Consider the following 19,004-nt stretch of genomic DNA (forward strand, 5'->3'; position numbering starts at 1 on the left):
GTAGGAATTTAGCTATCCAGGTGGGGCCACCAGAGCTGATGGGATGAAAAGGAGTCTGTGACCCAAAAAGCAAACTAGAGGTTAATGAAATAGTAAAAACAAGGGCTCTAGTCCCAAACCGCTTGGGTTCATCATATCCCTGCCCTCCACTTACATTATGATCTTGGGCAAGTTGTTTAATTCTCTGTGCCTCAGTTTACTCATCTGCAAAATAGACACGATAATACTAGGGACTCATCTCAAGGTGTTTTAGAGGAATAAGTGAATTAATTTAGATAATTTGCTTGGAGTGTGCCTGGCTCAACACAGGTTGAGCTGCTATAATCCCAGGCTGTTGGCAATCAACATTACCTCCCGCCTCCATTGATTAGTGAAGTCAAGCCTGCCGACAGGCACTCCTCCCCACATCCTGTCTTTGTCCAACAGGCCTCAAGAAGCTTCCTTACAGACACGGATTTTCTAGATAGGGTTTCTGCCAACGAACTTTTTCTTTTGCCCGAATCTCGGGGACTCCTTTCTAGAACTGGCCTCTCTGGCACATACATACATACATACACACCACACACCCCGTCTTCAGACTCGCCTCTTTCCTCTCTGCCTCTCCCTCACAACTGCTCTCCTCTGGCTGGATTTATAGACTACAGCTGGGGGAGGCCCGGTGGGGCTGGCTGAGCAGAGCCACTATGTGACATTGGTGGCCCTCTTCCAGTTGGGCACTGCCACCCTCTCGTGGTCCAAGCAGCGCACGAACAAAACCAGGTGCTGAACACCAACAGCCGGTACCTGCACGACAACATCGTGGATTATGCACAGAGGCTATCAGAGACCCTGCCGGAGAAGCTCTCTGTGTTTTATTTCCTGAATTCTGGGTAAGTGGACTTCGGCCGGTGGTGAAGACAGAATTGCTCACCTATTGAAACCTAGTGTGGCTGACCCAGCAAGCACTGGGAGCGAGGCAGCCTTGCCCTTGCTGAGTCGGGAGCCCGTACTCCCCTCTGTAGACCCTGGTGCTCACTCTGTCAGATCCCAGTTTTCTGGTCTCTTAGTAAGGCATGCCAGTACCTCTGTTGCATGATTGTCTCCATGATTGTCTTGGGGGCTTACCTAGGTAATATGTTCCTTTACTTCTGCCTTATGAATACACAGGCCCAGCTCGGGGGTATAGCCAAAATCCCTGCCCTCAGCTCGCTCAGTAAGGAACAGAAACATCAACTGGTCCTTCACAGAAATGCAGAGGTCATTGTCTGGAGGAGAAGGAAGGGACCTGATGAGGCAGAGAAGCGGTGAGGGGCCAAAGCCTGCCAGCAGAGGGTCAGGGAAGACTTCTCTATCAGGCAAAGAGCTGATGAGCAGGAAGGAAGCTGCCTACTTCACCAGAAGTATTCACATCAGGGTTGCTCAGCCTGTGCAAAGGCCCTGCAGCAGTCAGAGCATGGCATCTGGCACACTTGAGGACCCAAAGGGAGAGGAGAGGGTATGAGCTGACACATTCCAAGTGAGGAATTTGTTTTTATCCTGAGAACACTGGGAAGCCATCTGAGGGTTTTAATCAGGCAAGTGATGTCATCAGGGCTGGAGAAGAGCAAGAATGGACCCCATTAGGCGCCAATTCAGCAGCCAGGTGACAGGTGATGGTAGCTAATGCTAGTAGTGGCAGCGGGGACAGGAACAGCAGATGATGATGTGTACGTAGGTCTGGCCCAGCCTTGCCTGGGACAGAACACTCCAACAAACCGAGTCATGGCATTTGGGTTATAGTAATGAGTGTTACCATCATCACTGTCATTTTCTTTTTTTTTTTTTTCAATGTTTGTTTATTTTTGAGACCATGCGAGAGACAGAGTGCAAGCAGCGGAGGGGCAGACAGAGGGAGACACAGAATCTGAAGGGGGATCCAGGCTCTGAGCTGTCAGCCTAGAGCCTGACGTGGGGCTCGAACTCATGAACTGTGAGATCATGACCTGAGCCGAAGTTGGATGCTTAACCGACTGAGCCACTCAGATGCCCCACTGTCATTTTCATCCATCAGTACGCGCCCCCCACCCCTGCCGCCACACCTTGGTAATTTCTAGGATGCGTAAGTTCCCATCTTCAGTTTGCAGATAAGGAAATAGTAGTTCAAAGAAAGGACTCAGCTTGGGGTCCTTTCTGGAGCAAAGCCAGAACCAGAGCTTATTAGGGAAGAGCAGAAAGCTGGGTCCAGGAGTGAGAGCTTCCTGGGCAGTGGGGTCAGGGACGTTTGCTGGTTTATTCCATCATATGCACTCTGGATTCCAGCAACTTCCACGTTGCCAAATCCAGCGGTCTCTTTGCTGCTCTTGCCTTACACTATCTCTCGGCAATGTTGACAGCATCACCACTCTCCAGAAGTGCTTTCTAGTCTCGCTTCCAGGATGCTGCACACTCCCGGTTTCCACCAGCCTCTGGCCACCCCTTGGTCTCCTCTGCCAGTCGCTTCTCCTCTCTTCTTTGGGGCTGGTCCTGAGCCCTCTCCCTGTGTGATCTCATCCGTTTCCAAGTCTTTCCATGTTCACGTGCTAATGACTCCCAAATTTGTGTCTCAAGCCCGGATGCTTCCCATGTGTTCCAGCCCCAAGGTTCTAAATGACCACTTGTGGAACATCTCCAACTCGATGGGTCCAAAAGGAGTTGGTTGTCTTCTGCCAACACCTGGTATGGGACCACGGCACTGGCTGTCACTGGCATTCTCAGGAGGACACCCCCCCCTGCCACCCCGATCCTGTCCCACCTCGTAAATGGCAACACTATCTGCATCTCTCCTCCAGGCAGGAACCACACACCCTCCTCCCAATCCTACAGCAAGCCCGCTTCATCTGTCCCCAAGTTGTCTTCTGCCTCTGTCCCTCTTTCTGTTCTCCATGGCCACGACCTCTCTGAGCTGGGTGTCCTTAGCTCTTGTCTCTTCCCCTTTTACTCCATTAGGCCCACACAGCCGGAGGCTGCCTCCTCAGATGGGAGCTGATTCACGTCCCTTCTCAGATTAAAACTCTTCAGTAGCAGGGCACCTGGGTGGCTCTGTCGATTAAGTGTCCTCTTGATTTCGGTTCAGGTCGTGACCTCAGGGTCATGGGATCAAGCCTCATGTCAGGCTCTGTGCTGAGCGTGGAGCCTGCTTGAGATTCTTTCTCTCTCCCTCTGCTCCTCTCCCCTGCTTGCATTCTCTCTCTCTCTAAAAATAAAATAAATCTTGAGGTGCCTGGGTGGCTCAGTCGGTTAAGCGTCTGACTTCGGCTCAGGTCATGGTCTCACAGTTTGTGAGTTCGAGCCCTGCATCAGGCTCTGTGCTAACAGCTCAGAGCCTGGAGGCTGCTTCAGATTCTGTGTCTCCTCCTCTCTCTGCCCCTCCCATGCTCATGCTCTGTCTCTCTCTGTCTCTCAATAATAAATAAACGTTAAAAAAAATTTTTTTTAATAAATAAATAAAATAAATCTTTAAAAAAAACAAATACAGCAAAACCTTGGTTTGCAAGCATAATTTATTCCAGAAACATGGTTGTAATCCAAAGCACTTGCATGTCAAAGCAAATTTCAAGAACCGTTGGCTCAGTTGTGATCATGTGACATTCAGTGTCTCATACCACTCATAAGACATTGCTCATTTATCAAGTTAAAATTTGTTAGAAATGTTTGCTCATCTTGCAGAACACTCACAGAACAAGTTACTCACAATCCAAGGTTTTACTATAAATAAAAATAAAAAACTCTTCAGTAGCTTGGCATGGCACTGAGAAGAAAATCTAGGCGCCTTCCAAGGTCCTGTGTGTGGGGCCCCTGCGTATCTCCCCACTTCCTCTCCCATGCTGCCCCTTGCCTCCCTTGTGCGTCTCGGTTCCCTGAGCACACTGAGCACTTTTCCTGCACATGTCCCTTGCACGTGCTGCTCACTCTGCCTAGAAACTTCCCTCTGGGGACTCAGTTCTGGTGGTGTCTCCTCACAGAGGTTTTCCCTGACCCCTTTAGATAGTCAGGGCTGCCATGACAAAATGCCACAGGCTGGGAGGCTTGAATAACAAATTTATTTCTCCTACTCCTGGAGGCCAGAATCCAAGAATAAAATGTCAGCAGGTTTGACTTCTTTGAGGCCTCTCTCCTTGGTTTGTAAATGGCCACCTTCTGGCTGTGTCCTCACTTGGTCTTTCTTCTTGGCGTCCACGCCTCTTGTGTCTCTGTGTGCCCACGTTTCCTCTTCGTATAAGGACACTAGTCAGATTGGATTAGGGCCCACCCTGACAGCCTCATTTTTTTTTTTTTTAACTTTTTTTTTTCAACGCTTATTTATTTTTGGGACAGAGAGAGACAGAGCATGAACGGGGGAGGGGCAGAGAGAGAGGGAGACACAGAATGGGAAACAGCCTCCAGGCTCTGAGCCATCAGCCCAGAGCCTGACGTGGGGCTCGAGCTCACGGACCGCGAGATCGTGACCTGGCTGAAGTCGGACGCTTAACCGACTGCACCACCCAGGTACCCCCTGACAGCCTCATTTTAATTTATATAAATTTAGGGGCGCCTGGGTGGCTCAGTCAGTTGAGTGTCTGACTTTGGCTCAGGTTATGATCTTGTGTTTCTGGGTTCCAGCCCCACATCAGGCTCTGTGCTGATAACTCAGAGCCTGGAGCCTGCTTCAGATTCTATGTCTCCCCCCCCCCCCCCCCCCCCCCGCTTTCTCCCCTCTCCTACTTTCACTCTGTCTCTGTCTTTCAAAAATAAATAAATGTTAATTCATATAAATTTATGTTAAATAGTCACATTCTTAGGTGGTAGGGGTTAGGGCTTCATCATAAGAATTTGGGGGGACACAATTGAGGCCCTATGTGGTTCTCTTGGGGCACTTATGAAAATGATCATTCTTTGTTTATTTTGCTTTCATGATACCTACTAGAATGTAGAAAGCTCCAGAAGAGCCAGGACCTATTTTCCTTACTATTTCCAGCCCCCACCCCAGCTCCTAGCACATTTGATAAAATGTTGATTGAATGAATGAACTCAAATGAGTCACAAATGGTGTCCTGAGAATCTTCTTGCTGCTGGCAGGGCTTTTCTTTCCCTCTGGACTTCCCTGTAGGAAGCAGGTATCCAAGAGGAAAGCCCTTGACAGCAGTCTGAGCAGGGCCCACCTTTTCTTTCATAGGTCAGAAGCCAATGACCTGGCCCTGAGGCTGGCCCGCCAGTACACGGGACATTGGGACGTGGTGGTGTTAGACCAGTAAGTGCCATTTCCAGAAGCCTGGGCCCACCACTTACTGGGGATCACTGAGGCTCCAGCTTTGAATGCCTTGGGCAGGAAGATGAGGAGGGGCCTGGGCTACTGGAGGGAAACATGAAGACCCGGCTATAGAGACACCCCTACATACACCAGGGGGCTCTTTCCCCCAGGGCCTCTCTTCTGGCAGCAGAAAATGCTTTGTAAGGTGGTGAGAATGGGTCCCACAGTTTGGTATTAAAACAGCCCTAATGGTATTGAGTATCTGCTGTGCACCAGGCCCAGGCCCAGGGCTAGAGCATTAATGACAGTTCTGAAGGAGAACCCCCCCCCCCCCCACTTCTCAGCAGACAGAACTGAACCCAGAGAGGTTAACCGATTAGCCACCATTCTAGCTAGTAAGCAGTCATATGGGAAGTCTTACCGGCTCCAAGGCCCGTGCTGGTTCCCAGCCCCAGGAGTCGGGGGCTGTGTTGGAAAGGTTGGTCTTCCCTGTGTCTCCTGAGGTGGATGGACGTTGGTCGGGACTGGGCCATGGAGTACTTGTTCCTGAGCCCCCTCCGTTCTTCTCCTCAGTGCTTATCACGGTCACCTGAGCTCCCTGATTGACATCAGCCCCTACAAGTTCCGAGACCTGGATGGCCAGAAGGAGTGGGTCCATGTGGTATGCACTGCCCAAGTGGGCAACAGGTCGGTGCTCACCCCCCCAGCCTGGATGACACGGCGCTGTCACTCCCACAGGCACCTCTCCCAGACACCTACCGGGGTCTTTACCGGGAGGACCACCCCAATCCGGCTGGGGCCTATGCCAGCGAGGTGGAACGCGTGGTGAACAGCGTACAGGAAAAGGGCAGGAAGGTAACTGTCTGCACAGGTCCCGTGAATTGAATAGCGGCTGGCATTTCAACCCAGTACTAGATACTGGGGACCCTGGGAGAAACTGGAACTGGGCCCCCCCCATTAGGAATCTAGTTGGGGGGGGTGGTTAGCTGCTCAGCAGACAGTCTAGATAAAGGTACGTGCTGGGTGTTACAGGAGTCCAGAGGCCCCTGGTTGGACGGTTCCGTGCAGAGGGGTTAGCACTCAGGGGGCATGGGGCAACCCAGGCAGACATCACCGTGGGGCCTGGCCGAGCTGGCAGGAAATGAGCTTAGAGAAGCAGGCAGAACGTAGGCCTACAAGGGCAGTGCAGGAGGGCTGGAGGCCAGAGAGCAGTAAGACCAGGGGTGCATTTGAATGGGGCCAGCCTGAGGCCGTGAGGAGGCCCTGCCCCCGTGTTGTAGTGGCCGTGGAGTTCAAGGGCAGAGACAGGAGAGATGGGTGTGCACTGGGAGAGCAGTGGCCACGGGGACCGCTGGACGGAGTTAGCTGTTGGTGGGAGGGCTCTCCGGAAAGTCTTGCTGCAGCAGTGACAGCTGAACACAGGACACACAGCAAAGAGCAGCAGGCTATGAAGCCAGAAAGCCTGGCAGGTCCAGATCAGGGGAGCTCGGCGTGTGCATTTCAGATGCTTTGCCTGCACTTACATAAAAGCAGATAAGAGACTGTTTCCTACCCCATCAGTCCTTCCTTCATCTGGGCGGTAGCCTCTGAAGCAGCTCTAGGACTAAACATAGCTTGGAGGTCACAGCTGTAAGAAATGGGGTCACGGAAGTGCTTTACACAGGACAGTGATGAGTTTGGCGACTGAGCTGAGGCTCACCCTGGTGGCCGATGGAGGATGGACTGCCAGAGGCATCCCACCAGGTGGCATCTGCAGGAGGCCAAGGCAGAAAGTGACAGATATGCCAGGAGGCAGGTGTGTCCAGGTGGAGGGGCTGAGCGTGCGCACAGACACTGGAGAGGCAGAGGCCGTGCTGACTGGATGAAGGAAGAGGCTGGATCAGGGCTGGGGGCTGAGTTTCCCTCGGTGGGGGTGATGGGAGTCACCAGGGAGGAGCAGAGAAGGAACAGTCCGATGGGGAGAAACCTGGGACATGCTGCGTACAAAGGGTCTGGAGAACTCCATGCAGTAAGAGTTGGTTTGCGGCCCCAGAGCAAACCCAGTCACAGGCCAGATGTGACCTGGAGCCCGAAATGGCCACACAGCCACGCTGGTGACTGGTCCTGCTTGGAGCCAGCGCTGAGCCAGCATTGGCAGGACATGCTCCGCCTGCCACTCAGTGCCTCCACAGTGGTATCCCCAGCATCCTGTCTCGTCCACAGATTGCAGCGTTCTTTGCAGAGTCTCTGCCCAGCGTGGGAGGACAGATCATCCCCCCTGCCGGCTTCTTCCAGGAAGTGGCAGAGTGAGTAGCTGAGATAGCAGGGCTGTAATAATGGGGTTTCCCGACCTTTGTTCCAAATTCCAGCCTCAGCTTGGCCTCTTGGCCAGAACCTTGAGAAGAAATGGTGGCTCTGAGAAAGCCAGCCACCTGCCTAAGGCCCCCACCTTAGTACTGGCAGAGCCAGGGTTCAGGGTCCAAGACCCCCGAGCTCCTGGTCTGATCCTCCTTATCGCAGACCCAGTCAGCCATCTGTCCTCTGCCACAGGCACATCCACAGGGCTGGAGGGGTCTTTGTCGCAGACGAGATTCAAGTGGGCTTTGGCCGAGTGGGCCAGCACTTCTGGGCCTTCCAACTGCAAGGAGAAGACTTTGTCCCTGACATCGTCACCATGGGCAAGTCCATCGGCAATGGCCACCCCGTAGCCTGTGTGGCCACAACCCAAGCTGTGGCAAGGGCATTTGAAGCCACCGGCGTCGAATACTTCAACACGGTGAGTGAAGGCTCCAGAGCAAGGGAGCACCGTGTGTCCTGCAGGCCTCACCCTGGTGGTCCTTAAAGAGCAAAGGCCACAGGCCTAGCACTGTGCCCAGTGCACAGATTTCTAAGATGCTGTCCTTGGGTGTTACTGTAGGTCAGAGGGAAAAATATACACAACCTTAATTTTTTTTTTAATGTTTCTTTATTTTTGAGAGAGAGAGCTTGAGCAGAGGAGGGGCAGAGAGAGAGGGAGACAGAGTCCCAAGCAGGCTCCATGCTGTCAGCGCAGAGCCTGTTGTGGGGCTCAAACCCACAAACCAAGATCAGTAAGATCATGACCTGAGCCAAAGTCTGACGCTCAACCAACTGAGCCACCCAGGTGCCCCACACACCTTTTAAAAACTCGCATCAATCTAAAAGCTGTCTCAAGAGACGGTGCCTTGTAAAGTATGCAGAATGAATACAAGAGGCCCTCTCTCCCTGCTGGGTGTCAGGCCCTGTGCCTGAGCTGATGCAGATGTGTGAGGAGCTCCATCTGTCTGGGTGACTAGTGGTCTGGGAGCAGAGTTAACATTCCAGTTGGAGCTTTGAGGAGGGCATGGCTCCCTGTCCTTGGGGGGGGGGGGGGGGGGGGGCAAGGCTGGAGAGCTTTCCCTAAGTTCAGCGGCACTGAGAGAACATGCAGGGGGTGAGGGGAGCACGGTCATCAGCAGGGGCTTCCTCAGAAAGAGCTGAGGAGTCAGGACCCATCCTGACGTCAATGACGAGCCATGACGAGCCATGGAAGTGTTTTAACTGGGGACAGATGAGGTCTGAAATACACTCGAGAAGGATCTCTGGTGATCAGTGTAGAGAAAGAACCAGAGGTGGGGAAACGGATCCAGAAGGATCTTGTCTAAGAGAGGAAGACCCAAGTCTGGGCACAGGCCACAGGGAGGACATGGGCAGGGACAGCGTCGAGGGAAGAACTCACTATGACTTCTCAAAAAAGAGCCAGTTCAAATTGGGGCTGAAACATATCAGGATTGGGCAAGGTGGGCAAAAGTTGGCAGAGGTCGTTAAGGGTGAGGGCTGATGGTTTGGCAAATCATCACTTTGTGCCCAGGAGACACGCAGATAGAGCTCCTGCCCTGGACCAGACCTGTAGACACCTGACCTTGGAGGCGTGGACAGCTTGCATTCGGGGACAGCACAAGGGACGAGGCATGTGGGAGGGAGGGCGGAGAAGGGGTGTCCTGTGAGTGGGGCGTCTAGGGGAACAGGGAGGAGCAGCCCTGGGAGCAGGAAGGAGTGTGTTGTGAGGGCTGAAAGACAGATCTGGGTTTTTATTTCTTTGGCTTAACCTGAAGTGCCCATAGTTAGATCATACAAACCGTGGTTCATGAAGACTCATCCTCTGTCCCTGCACGGTCCTCTCTTCATTAGCCAGCTATCCAGGTACTTTTGTTTATGTAATAAGCATCCAAGAAGCCATTATTCCAAATGAAAGTTAGGACCTGGACAGTAACCTGCATCTACCCGTATGGTTGCTCCCCAGTCCCATCTTATTGCCTCTGCCACCCCGGTAACCATCACCACGTTCATTATTTATTCTGGTTGTTTTTTTAACCTTATAAAACATGTATCATGCTGTGTGTTGTCTTTGGAGATTTGTTTTTTTCACCTAACATTAAGTCACTAAGAATTGTCCACATTGCTTGTCACTGAAGTTTGTTGTTGCTTTAAGGGTATGTGTTTACTTTGAGAGAGACAGAGACATTCTGGGGGTGGGGGAGGGACACAGAGAGAGGGGTTGAGAGAGAATCCCAAGCAGGCTCCATACTGTCAGCACAGAGCCCAACTCAAAGCTTGAACTCATGAAACCTGAGATCATGACCTGAGCTGAAACCAAGAGTCAGACACTTAACCGACTGAGCCACCCAGGCACCCCTGAAGTTTGTTTTGACTGCTTTATACTGTCCCCACCATATGAATGGGCCCTGGCTTATTTGTCCATTCCTCTTTATGTGCTCTGGGGTTGTCCCCATGTTTTTTGCTGCTATAAATAACTTTTATAAGTTTCCGATGTACATGTGCAAGAGTCTGTCTTAGGAATAGACCCTACAAGTGTAATTGCTAGGTCGTGGGGGTCTGTGTTCACCTCCATTTTAACAGATGATGACATCTGTTTTCCACAGTAGGTCACAAGTTAGCATCCTGCCTGTGGCGGGTAAGAGATTCTGTGGGTCTACTTCCTCTCAAATGCCTTTTAACATTTGCCGGGCAAGTAAGGTTAAAATGGTAGCCCCTCATGTCAGGGAGTGTTCTTGATATGCCATTCCCTGGTTTCAAATTACGTGAAACATCTCTTCATGTGTTTTTGTTTTAAGTTTTTATTTAAATTCTAGTTAGTTAACATACAGTATAATGTTAGTTTCAAGGGTACAATATAGTGATTCAGTGCTTCCATACAACACCCAATGTGACACCCATCGTGACAAGTGTGCTCCTTAATCCCCATCACCTATTTCCCCCACCCCCCACCCACCTCCCCTCTGATAACCTTCAGTTTGTTCTCTTTAGTTAAGAGTCTGTTTCTTGGTTTGTTTCTCTCTCTCCCTTTTTTCCCCCTTTGCTTGTCTGTTTTGTTTCTTAAAGTCCACATAGGAGTGAAGTCATAGTTATATGGTATTTGTCTTTCTCTGTGACTTATTTCGCTTAGCATTGTATTTTCTAGCTCCATCCATGTTGTTGCAAATGGTGAGATTTCATTCCTTTTTATGGCTGAATAACATTCCATTGTTTATATATACCACATCTTCCTTATCCATTCATCAGTCGATAGACACTTGGGCTGCTTCTATATCTTGGCTATTGTAGATAATGCTGCTATAAACATAGGGTACATGTAACCCTTTGAATTAGTGTTCTTAATATTCTTTGGGTAAATACTGAGTAGTGCCATCGCTGGATCATAAGGCAGTTCTCTTTTTAACTTTTTGAGCAAACTCCATACTGTGGCTGCACCAGTTTGCATTCCCAACAGTGCACAAGGGTGCCTTTTTCTCAACATCCTCACCAACACCTGTTGTTTCTTGTGTTGTTGACTTTAGCGTTCTGACAGGTGTGAGGTGATATCTGATTGTAGTTTTGATTTGCATTTCCCTGGTGTTAAGTGACAGTAAACATCTGTTCATGTGTCTGTTGGCCATCTGGATGTCTTCTTTGGAGAAATTTCCGTTAGTGTCTTCTGCCCATTTTTTAATTGCATTATTTGTTTTTTGAGTGTTGAGTTATATTAGTTCTTTATAGATTTTGGATATCTTCGTATGTTTATTGGCCATGTGTTTCCTTTTCTGCAAAATGCCTGTTTTTTCTTTTGCCCGTTTTTTGATTGAGTTACTAGAGCTTTTCTTACTTATTTGCAGGAGTTTTGTGTGCCTGTGTATATGCATTTGTGTATGTGTATATATGCATTTGTGTGTGTGTGTACACAGGGGCGCACACACACACGTATTCTTTTTTAAATTTTTTTTTTTTCAACGTTTATTTATTTTTGGGACAGAGAGAGACAGAGCATGAACGGGGGAGGGGCAGAGAGAGAGGGAGACACGGAATCGGAAACAGGCTCCAGGCTCTGAGCCATCAGCCCAGAGCCCGACGCGGGGCTCAAACTCACGGACCGCGAGATCGTGACCTGGCTGAAGTCGGATGCTTAACCGACTGCGCCACCCAGGCGCCCCCACACACACGTATTCTTGATACTGGTCTTTTGTCAATTGTGTAGGTTGTGAATATGTTCATCCCATTTATAACTTGCCTTTTACTTCTTTTACATATTTTTTGTTGAACCACAGTTTTTAATTTTAGCATGGACTACATCAGTCTTTCCTTTAATAATTCTTTTTGTGTCTCATTTCAGAGATCTCTCCCTACCGCTAAAGTCTACAAGGTATTCATCTACAGTTTCTGTTAGGTATCTTAACATTTTGTTTTGACATATAAGCCCTTAGTCCACCTGGAGGTGATTTTTGTACATGGTGTGAAATAGGAATCACATTTCATCTCTGTGAATGTGAATAACATGTTTTTAGCTTCCTTTGTTCCCCCGCTGATCGGACATGCTACCTGCATTACGTAACCAGAGTTCATATGCACACAGGTGTGTTTCCAGGTTCTTCTTTCTGTTCTTCTAGTCAGTTTGTCTATCTGTTGCTCTACCACATTGCCTTATTACTAGAACTTCTTAATGAGCTGTATGTCTGGTAGAAAAGTTCTCCTCTGACCTGTTTTTTCCTTCTTCAGAAGTGTTCTGGCCATCCTGGCCCTTTACTATTTCACTGATGTTTTATTTTAAAGTTATCTTTAAACAGGAAAAACCCTGTTGGAATTTTGATAGGGAAATCACTTGAGTCTGTAGATGAATTTGAAACAAAAATTGATGTATATTATTGAATCTTGCTACCCATGAACATGGCATACCTCTCCATGTTTTACAAATTCCCCCACAGAGATCTTACACATTATTAAATTTATTCCTAGATATTTGAAACTTTCTATCATAAAAGATGACCTCTCTTTATCTGTATACTCTTTGCTGCTGCTGTATAAAATAATGGACTTTTGTATATTAATTTTTTTAATCCATTCTCTTGCTAAACTGTTCTATCACTTCTAGTAATTTATAGGCAGACCTTTTCTTCTTTGTTCCTATATAAAAAATCATATCCTTTCAAAAAACTGGCAGTTGTTTGATTATACTGGGTGAGACTTCCAATACATAGTTGACAACCAATGGTGACAGTGGGCATACTTGTCCAGTTTATAGGAATATTTATAATACTTGTCCATCAAGGATGATATTTGGTATAGATTTTCCTTTCATCTCTTTTTTTAATGTTTTTGGGTTTTTTGGGGGGTTTTTTTGAGAGAGAGAAAAGTGCAAGGAGGGGAGGGGCAGAGAGAGGGAACACAGAATCTGAAGCAGGCTCCGGGCTCCAAGCTGTCATAATAGAGCCCGATGAGGGGCCCAAACCCACGAACTCTGAGATCATGAGCTGAGCCAAAGTCGGACGCTTAACCGACTAAGCCACCTAGGTGCCCCTAACAAAAATTAATTTGACACTAATTTTCTTAACATTATTCAGATTTCCAGGTTTTAATTTCTATCCAGTAAATATTAATAGATATAACCCATATAAACAGAAGCTCTTTGGGTTCCTCAATAATTTTTGAGAGTGTAAAGGGATTCTAAGTTCTACAATGTGAGGGCTGAGGCACCTGGGTGGTTCAGTTGGTTAAGCCTCTGACTCTTGATTTCTGCTCAAGTCATGATCTTACAGTTGTGAGACTGAACCCCACGTTGGGCTCCATGCTGAGCATGAAGCCTGCTGGGGATTCTCTTTCTCCTTCTCTCTCCCTCCCCTGCTCACGTGCACTTACATGCTCACTCTCTCAGAAAAATTAATTAATTAATTAAATTTAAAGTGAGGACCACTGCAATATTCAGCTCTAGGTTTTTCAAAAATACAGCAGAGTATTGTTAACTATGGTAACCATTCTGTACATTATGCCCCCAGAACTTATTTATTTTGTAACTGGAAGTTTGTAACTTTAGACCAACTTCACTAATTTTGCCCAACCCCCACCCTCTCACCTCTAGCAACTACCAATATGTTCTCTGTATCTAAGTGTTCCATCTTGGGTTTGTTTTTTGCTTTTAGTTTTGATTCCACAAATAAGTGAGATATATTATTTGTCTTTCTCTGTCTGACTTATGTCACTTAGCATAATGTCCTCAAGGTACAGGGTATGTTGTCACAAATGGCAAGATTTCCTTCTTTTTTTTATGGTGGGATAATATTCCATTGTGAATATATACCACATTTTCTGTACCCATTCAACCATGAATGGACATTTAGATTGCTTCTCTGTCTTAGCTATTGAAAATTGTGCTGTAAGAAACATGGTGGGGTGCAGATATCTCTGAGATAGTGTTTATGTTTCCCTTGGATAAATACCCAGAAGTGGAATTGCTGGATCATATGGTAGTTCTTTTTTTTTTTTTTTTTTTTTTAATATTTATTCATTTGGGGGAGAGTGCAAGCAGGGGAGGGGCAGAGAGAGGGGGACAGAGGACCCGAAATGAGCTCTGCACTGACAGGCTGACAGCAGCAAGCCTGATGTGGGGCTCTAACTCATGAACCACGAGATCGCCACCTGAGCGTAAGTCAGAGGCTCAACTGACTCAGACGCCCAGGTGCCCCTGATCATTCTAGTTTTAATTTTTGAGGAACTTCTGTTCGGTTTTCCATAGTGGCTCCCCCTATTTGCATTCCCACCAACAGTACACAAAGGTCCCCTTTTCTCCACATCCTCACCAACGTTTGCTGTTTCTTATCTTCTTGGTAATAGCCATTCTCCCAGGTACGAGGTAATACCACAGTTTTGATTTACATTCCCCTGATGACTGGTGATGTTGGGCACCTCTTTGTGTACCTGTTGGCCATCTGTGTGTCCTCTTGGGAAAATGTCTGTTCAGATCTTTTAATGCCCATTTTTTAATCATAGTTTGTTTTTTGGCTATTGAGTTGTGTGTATTCTGTATATATTTTGACTATTAGCTCCTTATCAAATACATGATTTGCAAATATTTTCTCCCATTTGGTCAGTTGCCTTTTCATTTTGTTGATGGTTTCCTCCGCTGTGCGGATGCTTTTTAGTCTGATGTAGTCCCACTCATTTATTTTGTTGCCTTTGCTTTTGGTGTTAAATCCAGAAAATTGCCAAGACTGGTGTCAAGGAACTTATCAGGTATGTTTTCTTCTCAGAGTTTTATGGTTTCAGGTCTTATATTCAAATCTTTAATCCATTTTGAGTTAATTTTTGTGTATGGTGTAAGACAGTAGTCAATTTTCCAGGAACTGAATCTTTATCACAAAGAGTAATCTTTTCCATTCCTAATAATGATGTTGGGTCTTAAATCACATTTTATCTGCTATGAGTCCACCTTTCAGTCAGCTTTAGATGTGTTTCTTTTATTGAATATATATCTAGAATTTGGGGGGTTTTGGTGTAAATTTGTTAATATTTTACTTTAAAAGTGATTACTTAAGACAATTTAAATTTAATGTAATTATTGGTATATTTAGGCCTGTTGCTAACATCTTCATTTATAATTTCAGTTTATCATGCTTTTCTCTTTTAATAGTATCTGTATTAAAAGTATTCCATCTCAAATCATTTTCAGTGTAAGCCTTTATATTGCAGAACTTCTGCGATCTTGTGTGCCTAAGAATATTTTTTATCAGGGCCTTATATTTAAATATTTTAGCTAGGGGGTATCTGGCTGGCTCAGTTGGTGGAATATGCAACTCTTGATCTCAGGGTTGTGGGTTTGAGCCCCATGTGGGGTGTCGAGATGACTTAAATAAACAAACTTTAAATTAAAACTCAGTGGTTTTTAGTGTACTCACCAAGTTGTACCACCATCAGTACTGTCTTAATTCTGGAACATTTCCATCACCCAGAAAGCAGGCCCATACCCGTTAGCAGCCACTCCTTGTTGCCTTCCCTCTGTAAGTCCTGGCAGTCGCTGTCCTTTCTATCTCAATGGATATGTCTGTTCTTATAAATGGATTTCATATAAATGAAATCACACATGTGGCCTTTTGTGTCTGACTTCTGTCACACAGAATAATATTTTCAAGGTTCATCCATGTTGTAGCATGAATCAGTACTTCATTCTCTTTTGTGGATGAATAATAATTCCGTTGTATGAATAATGCTACATTGCATTTTTCCATTCTTCCATTAATCAACATTTCCCCTTCTTGGCTCTTATGAATAATGCTGCAGTGAACATGTGTGTACATATGTTTGTTTGGACATATATATTCAGTTCTACTGAGTAGGCACCTGTGAGTAGACTTGCTGGATCGTATGGCAACCCTAGGTTTAACTTTTTGAGAAATTACAGACTTTGTCCAAGCAGCTGTACCACTTTACATGCCCACCCACAATGTATAGGGGTTCCAATTTCTCCATATCCTCTCCAGAATTGTTATTTTCTATCTTTTATGATAGCCATCCTAGTGAGTGTGAAATAGTACTTCATTGTGGTTTGCATTTCCCTCATGGCTAGTGATGCTGAGCATCTTTTTATATAGTTAATTGACCATTTATATATATTCTTTAGGAAATGTCTACTCATTGTCCTTTGCCCATTTTTTTAATTGGGTTACTTATCTCTTTTTGCTGAGTTGTAAGAATCTTTAATTTTTTAAAAGTTTTTATTTTAGAGCATGCATAACTGGGTGAGAGGGGCAGAGGAAGAGAGAGAGAGAGAGAGAGAGAGAGAGAGAGAGAGAGAATATATCTAAGCAAGGTCCATGCTCAGTGCAGAGCCTGATGCAGGGCTCAATACCATGACCCTGGGATCGTGACCTGAGCTGAAATCAAGAGTTGGATCCTCAGGGTGCCTGGATGGCTCATCAGTTAAGCATCCATCTTTGGCTTGGGTCATGATCCCGTAGTTTGTGAGTTCGAGCCCCGTGTCAGGCTCCATGCTGACAGCTCAGAGCCTGGATCCTGCTTTGGATCCTGTGTCTCCCTCTCTCACTGCCCCTCCCCCACTCACGTTCTCTCTGTCAAACATAAATAAACATTTAAAAAAAATTTTTTAAAGTTGGATGCTCGGGGCGCCTGGGTGGCGCAGTCGGTTAAGCGTCCGACTTCAGCCAGGTCACGATCTCGCGGTCCGGGAGTTCGAGCCCCGCGTCAGGCTCTGGGCTGATGGCTCAGAGCCTGGAGCCTGTTTCCGATTCTGTGTCTCCCTCTCTCTCTGCCCCTACCCCGTTCATGCTCTGTCTCTCTCTGTCCCAAAAATAAATAAACGTTGAAAAAAAAAATTTTTAAGTTGGATGCTCAACCTACTGAGCCACCCAGCACCCTAAGAATTAGATACATATCCTAGGTACTAGATCCTTATCAGATAGATAATTTGGAAATATTTTCCCCCATTTCTGACTTGTTTTTCACCTTCTTGGTAGTCTCCTCTGAAGCACAGAGTTTTTAATTTTGAGGGAGTCCAATTTATTATTTTTTTGGTTGTGAGTGCCTTCGAGTCATATCTCACAAACCACTGATGAATCAAAGGTCATGAAGATTTACACCTTTGCTTTCTTCTAAGAATTTTATGATTTTAGCTCTTACATTTAGGTCATTGGTTTATTTTGAGCTAATATTTTGCATATGGTATGAGGTAGGGGTAACTTGACTCTTTTGCATGTGGATATCTTGTTGACTCAACACCATTTGCTGAAGATTATTTTTATCCTTGGGGCACCTGGGTAGCTCAGTTGGTTGAGCATCCAACTTCAGCTCAGGTCATGATCTCACAATTTGGGAGTTCAAGCCCCACATCAGGCTCACTGCTGTCAACGCAGAGCTCGCTTCAGATTCTCTGTCCCCTTCTCTCTGCCCCTCCCCCACTTGTTTATTTAAAATATTTAAAACATATTTTTTAAAAAGACTATTTTTACCCCATTGAATGGTCTTGACGCCCTTGTCAAAGTTGACCAGCAACAAAACCTAAAATAACTAAATAGGATTACATCCATAATCAAAAAGCTTGTATACAGGGAAGGAAACTATCAACAAAACAAAAAGGTGGCATACTGAATGGGAAAAGGTATTTGCAAATCATACATCCAGGAAGGGGTTAATACCCAAAATATGTAAAGAACTTACACAACTTAATAATTAAAAAAAAAAAAAGTTGAAAAATGAACAGAAGCCTTGAATAAACATTTTTCCGAAAAAGACCTACAGATGGCCAACAAGCACATGAAAAGATACTGAACACCATTCATCATCAGGGAAATGCAAATCAAAACCACAATGAGATATCTCCTCACACCTATCAGAATGGCCTTTATCAAAAAGATGAAAAATAACAGGTGTTGGCGAGGATGTGGAGAAAAGGTGTTGATGGGAATGTACATTGGTGCAGTCACTATGGAAAGCAGTACAGAGGTTTCTGGAAAAAAAAAAAAAAAAAAAAAAAAAACTTAAAATAGAGCTACCATATAACCCAGCAATTCCACTTCTAGGAATTTATCTGAAGAAAATAGAAACATCAATCTGAAAAGAACTATCCACCGCTGTGTTCATCATGCGTTATTTGCAAGAACCAAGATAGGAAAGCAGCCCAAGTGTTCGTCAATTTGTGAATGGATAAAGAAGACCTGGTATATGATGTACACAGTGCGATACTACTCACCCATAGAAAAGAATGAAATCTTGCCACTTGTGACAATAAGGATGGAGCTAGAGAGTACTGGGCTAAGTGAAACTAATCAGAGAACGACACATACCGTATGATTTCACTTTTGTGTGGACTCTGAAAAAACAGTTGATACTGAGTTTTGTGAGGTTTTATATAGTTTGGGTATTAACCCCTTATGAGATCTCTTATTTGCACATCTTCTTCCATTTAGTAGGTTTCCTTTTCGTTTTGTTTATGATTTCCTTCACTGTGCAAAAGTTTTTCAGTTTGATGTAGTCCGAATGGTTTATTTTTGCTTTTGTCGTCCTTGCCTGGACAGATCCAAAAAGATAAATGTCCAAGAGTTTACTGCCTGTTTTCTTCTGGGAGTTTTATGGTTTTAGGTCTTATATTTAAGTCTTTAATCCATCTTGAGCTTATTTTTATATATGATGTAAGAAAGTGGTCCAGTTTCATTCTTTAGCATGTAGCTGTCCAGTTTTCCTAACACCATTTATTGAATACACTGTCTTTTCTCCATTGTATGTTCTTGCCTCCTTTGTCATAGATTAATTGGCCAAATAAGTGTGGGTTTATTTCTGGACTCTATTTTGTTCCATTTGTCTACGTGTTTGGTTTTGTGCCAGTACCATGTTGTTTTAATTACTATAAATTGTATCCTTTGAAATCTGGGAGTATGATTGATACCTCCTGCTTTGTTCCTTTTTCTCAAAGTTCCTTTGGCTATTGGGAGTCTTTTTAGGATTATTTGTTCCAGTTCTGTGAAAAAAA

The 19,004-nt window shown here is 45.8% G+C and overlaps 1 protein-coding gene across 1 annotated transcript in view; it reads left to right on the forward strand.

Annotated features, from left to right (window-relative positions):
• The window catches only part of PHYKPL (5-phosphohydroxy-L-lysine phospho-lyase), a 38,852-nt gene that overhangs the window by 1,469 nt on the left and 18,379 nt on the right, over positions 1-19,004 (forward strand). Inside the window, 6 exon segments of the mRNA XM_045485739.1 lie at positions 710-869; positions 5,150-5,224; positions 5,798-5,885; positions 5,963-6,079; positions 7,427-7,509; positions 7,754-7,979. Of these exon segments, the coding sequence (XP_045341695.1) occupies positions 710-869; positions 5,150-5,224; positions 5,798-5,885; positions 5,963-6,079; positions 7,427-7,509; positions 7,754-7,979 (749 nt within the window).

Source organism: Leopardus geoffroyi, chromosome A1, assembly GCF_018350155.1.
Source record: "Leopardus geoffroyi isolate Oge1 chromosome A1, O.geoffroyi_Oge1_pat1.0, whole genome shotgun sequence".
Lineage (NCBI taxonomy): Eukaryota > Metazoa > Chordata > Mammalia > Carnivora > Felidae > Leopardus > Leopardus geoffroyi.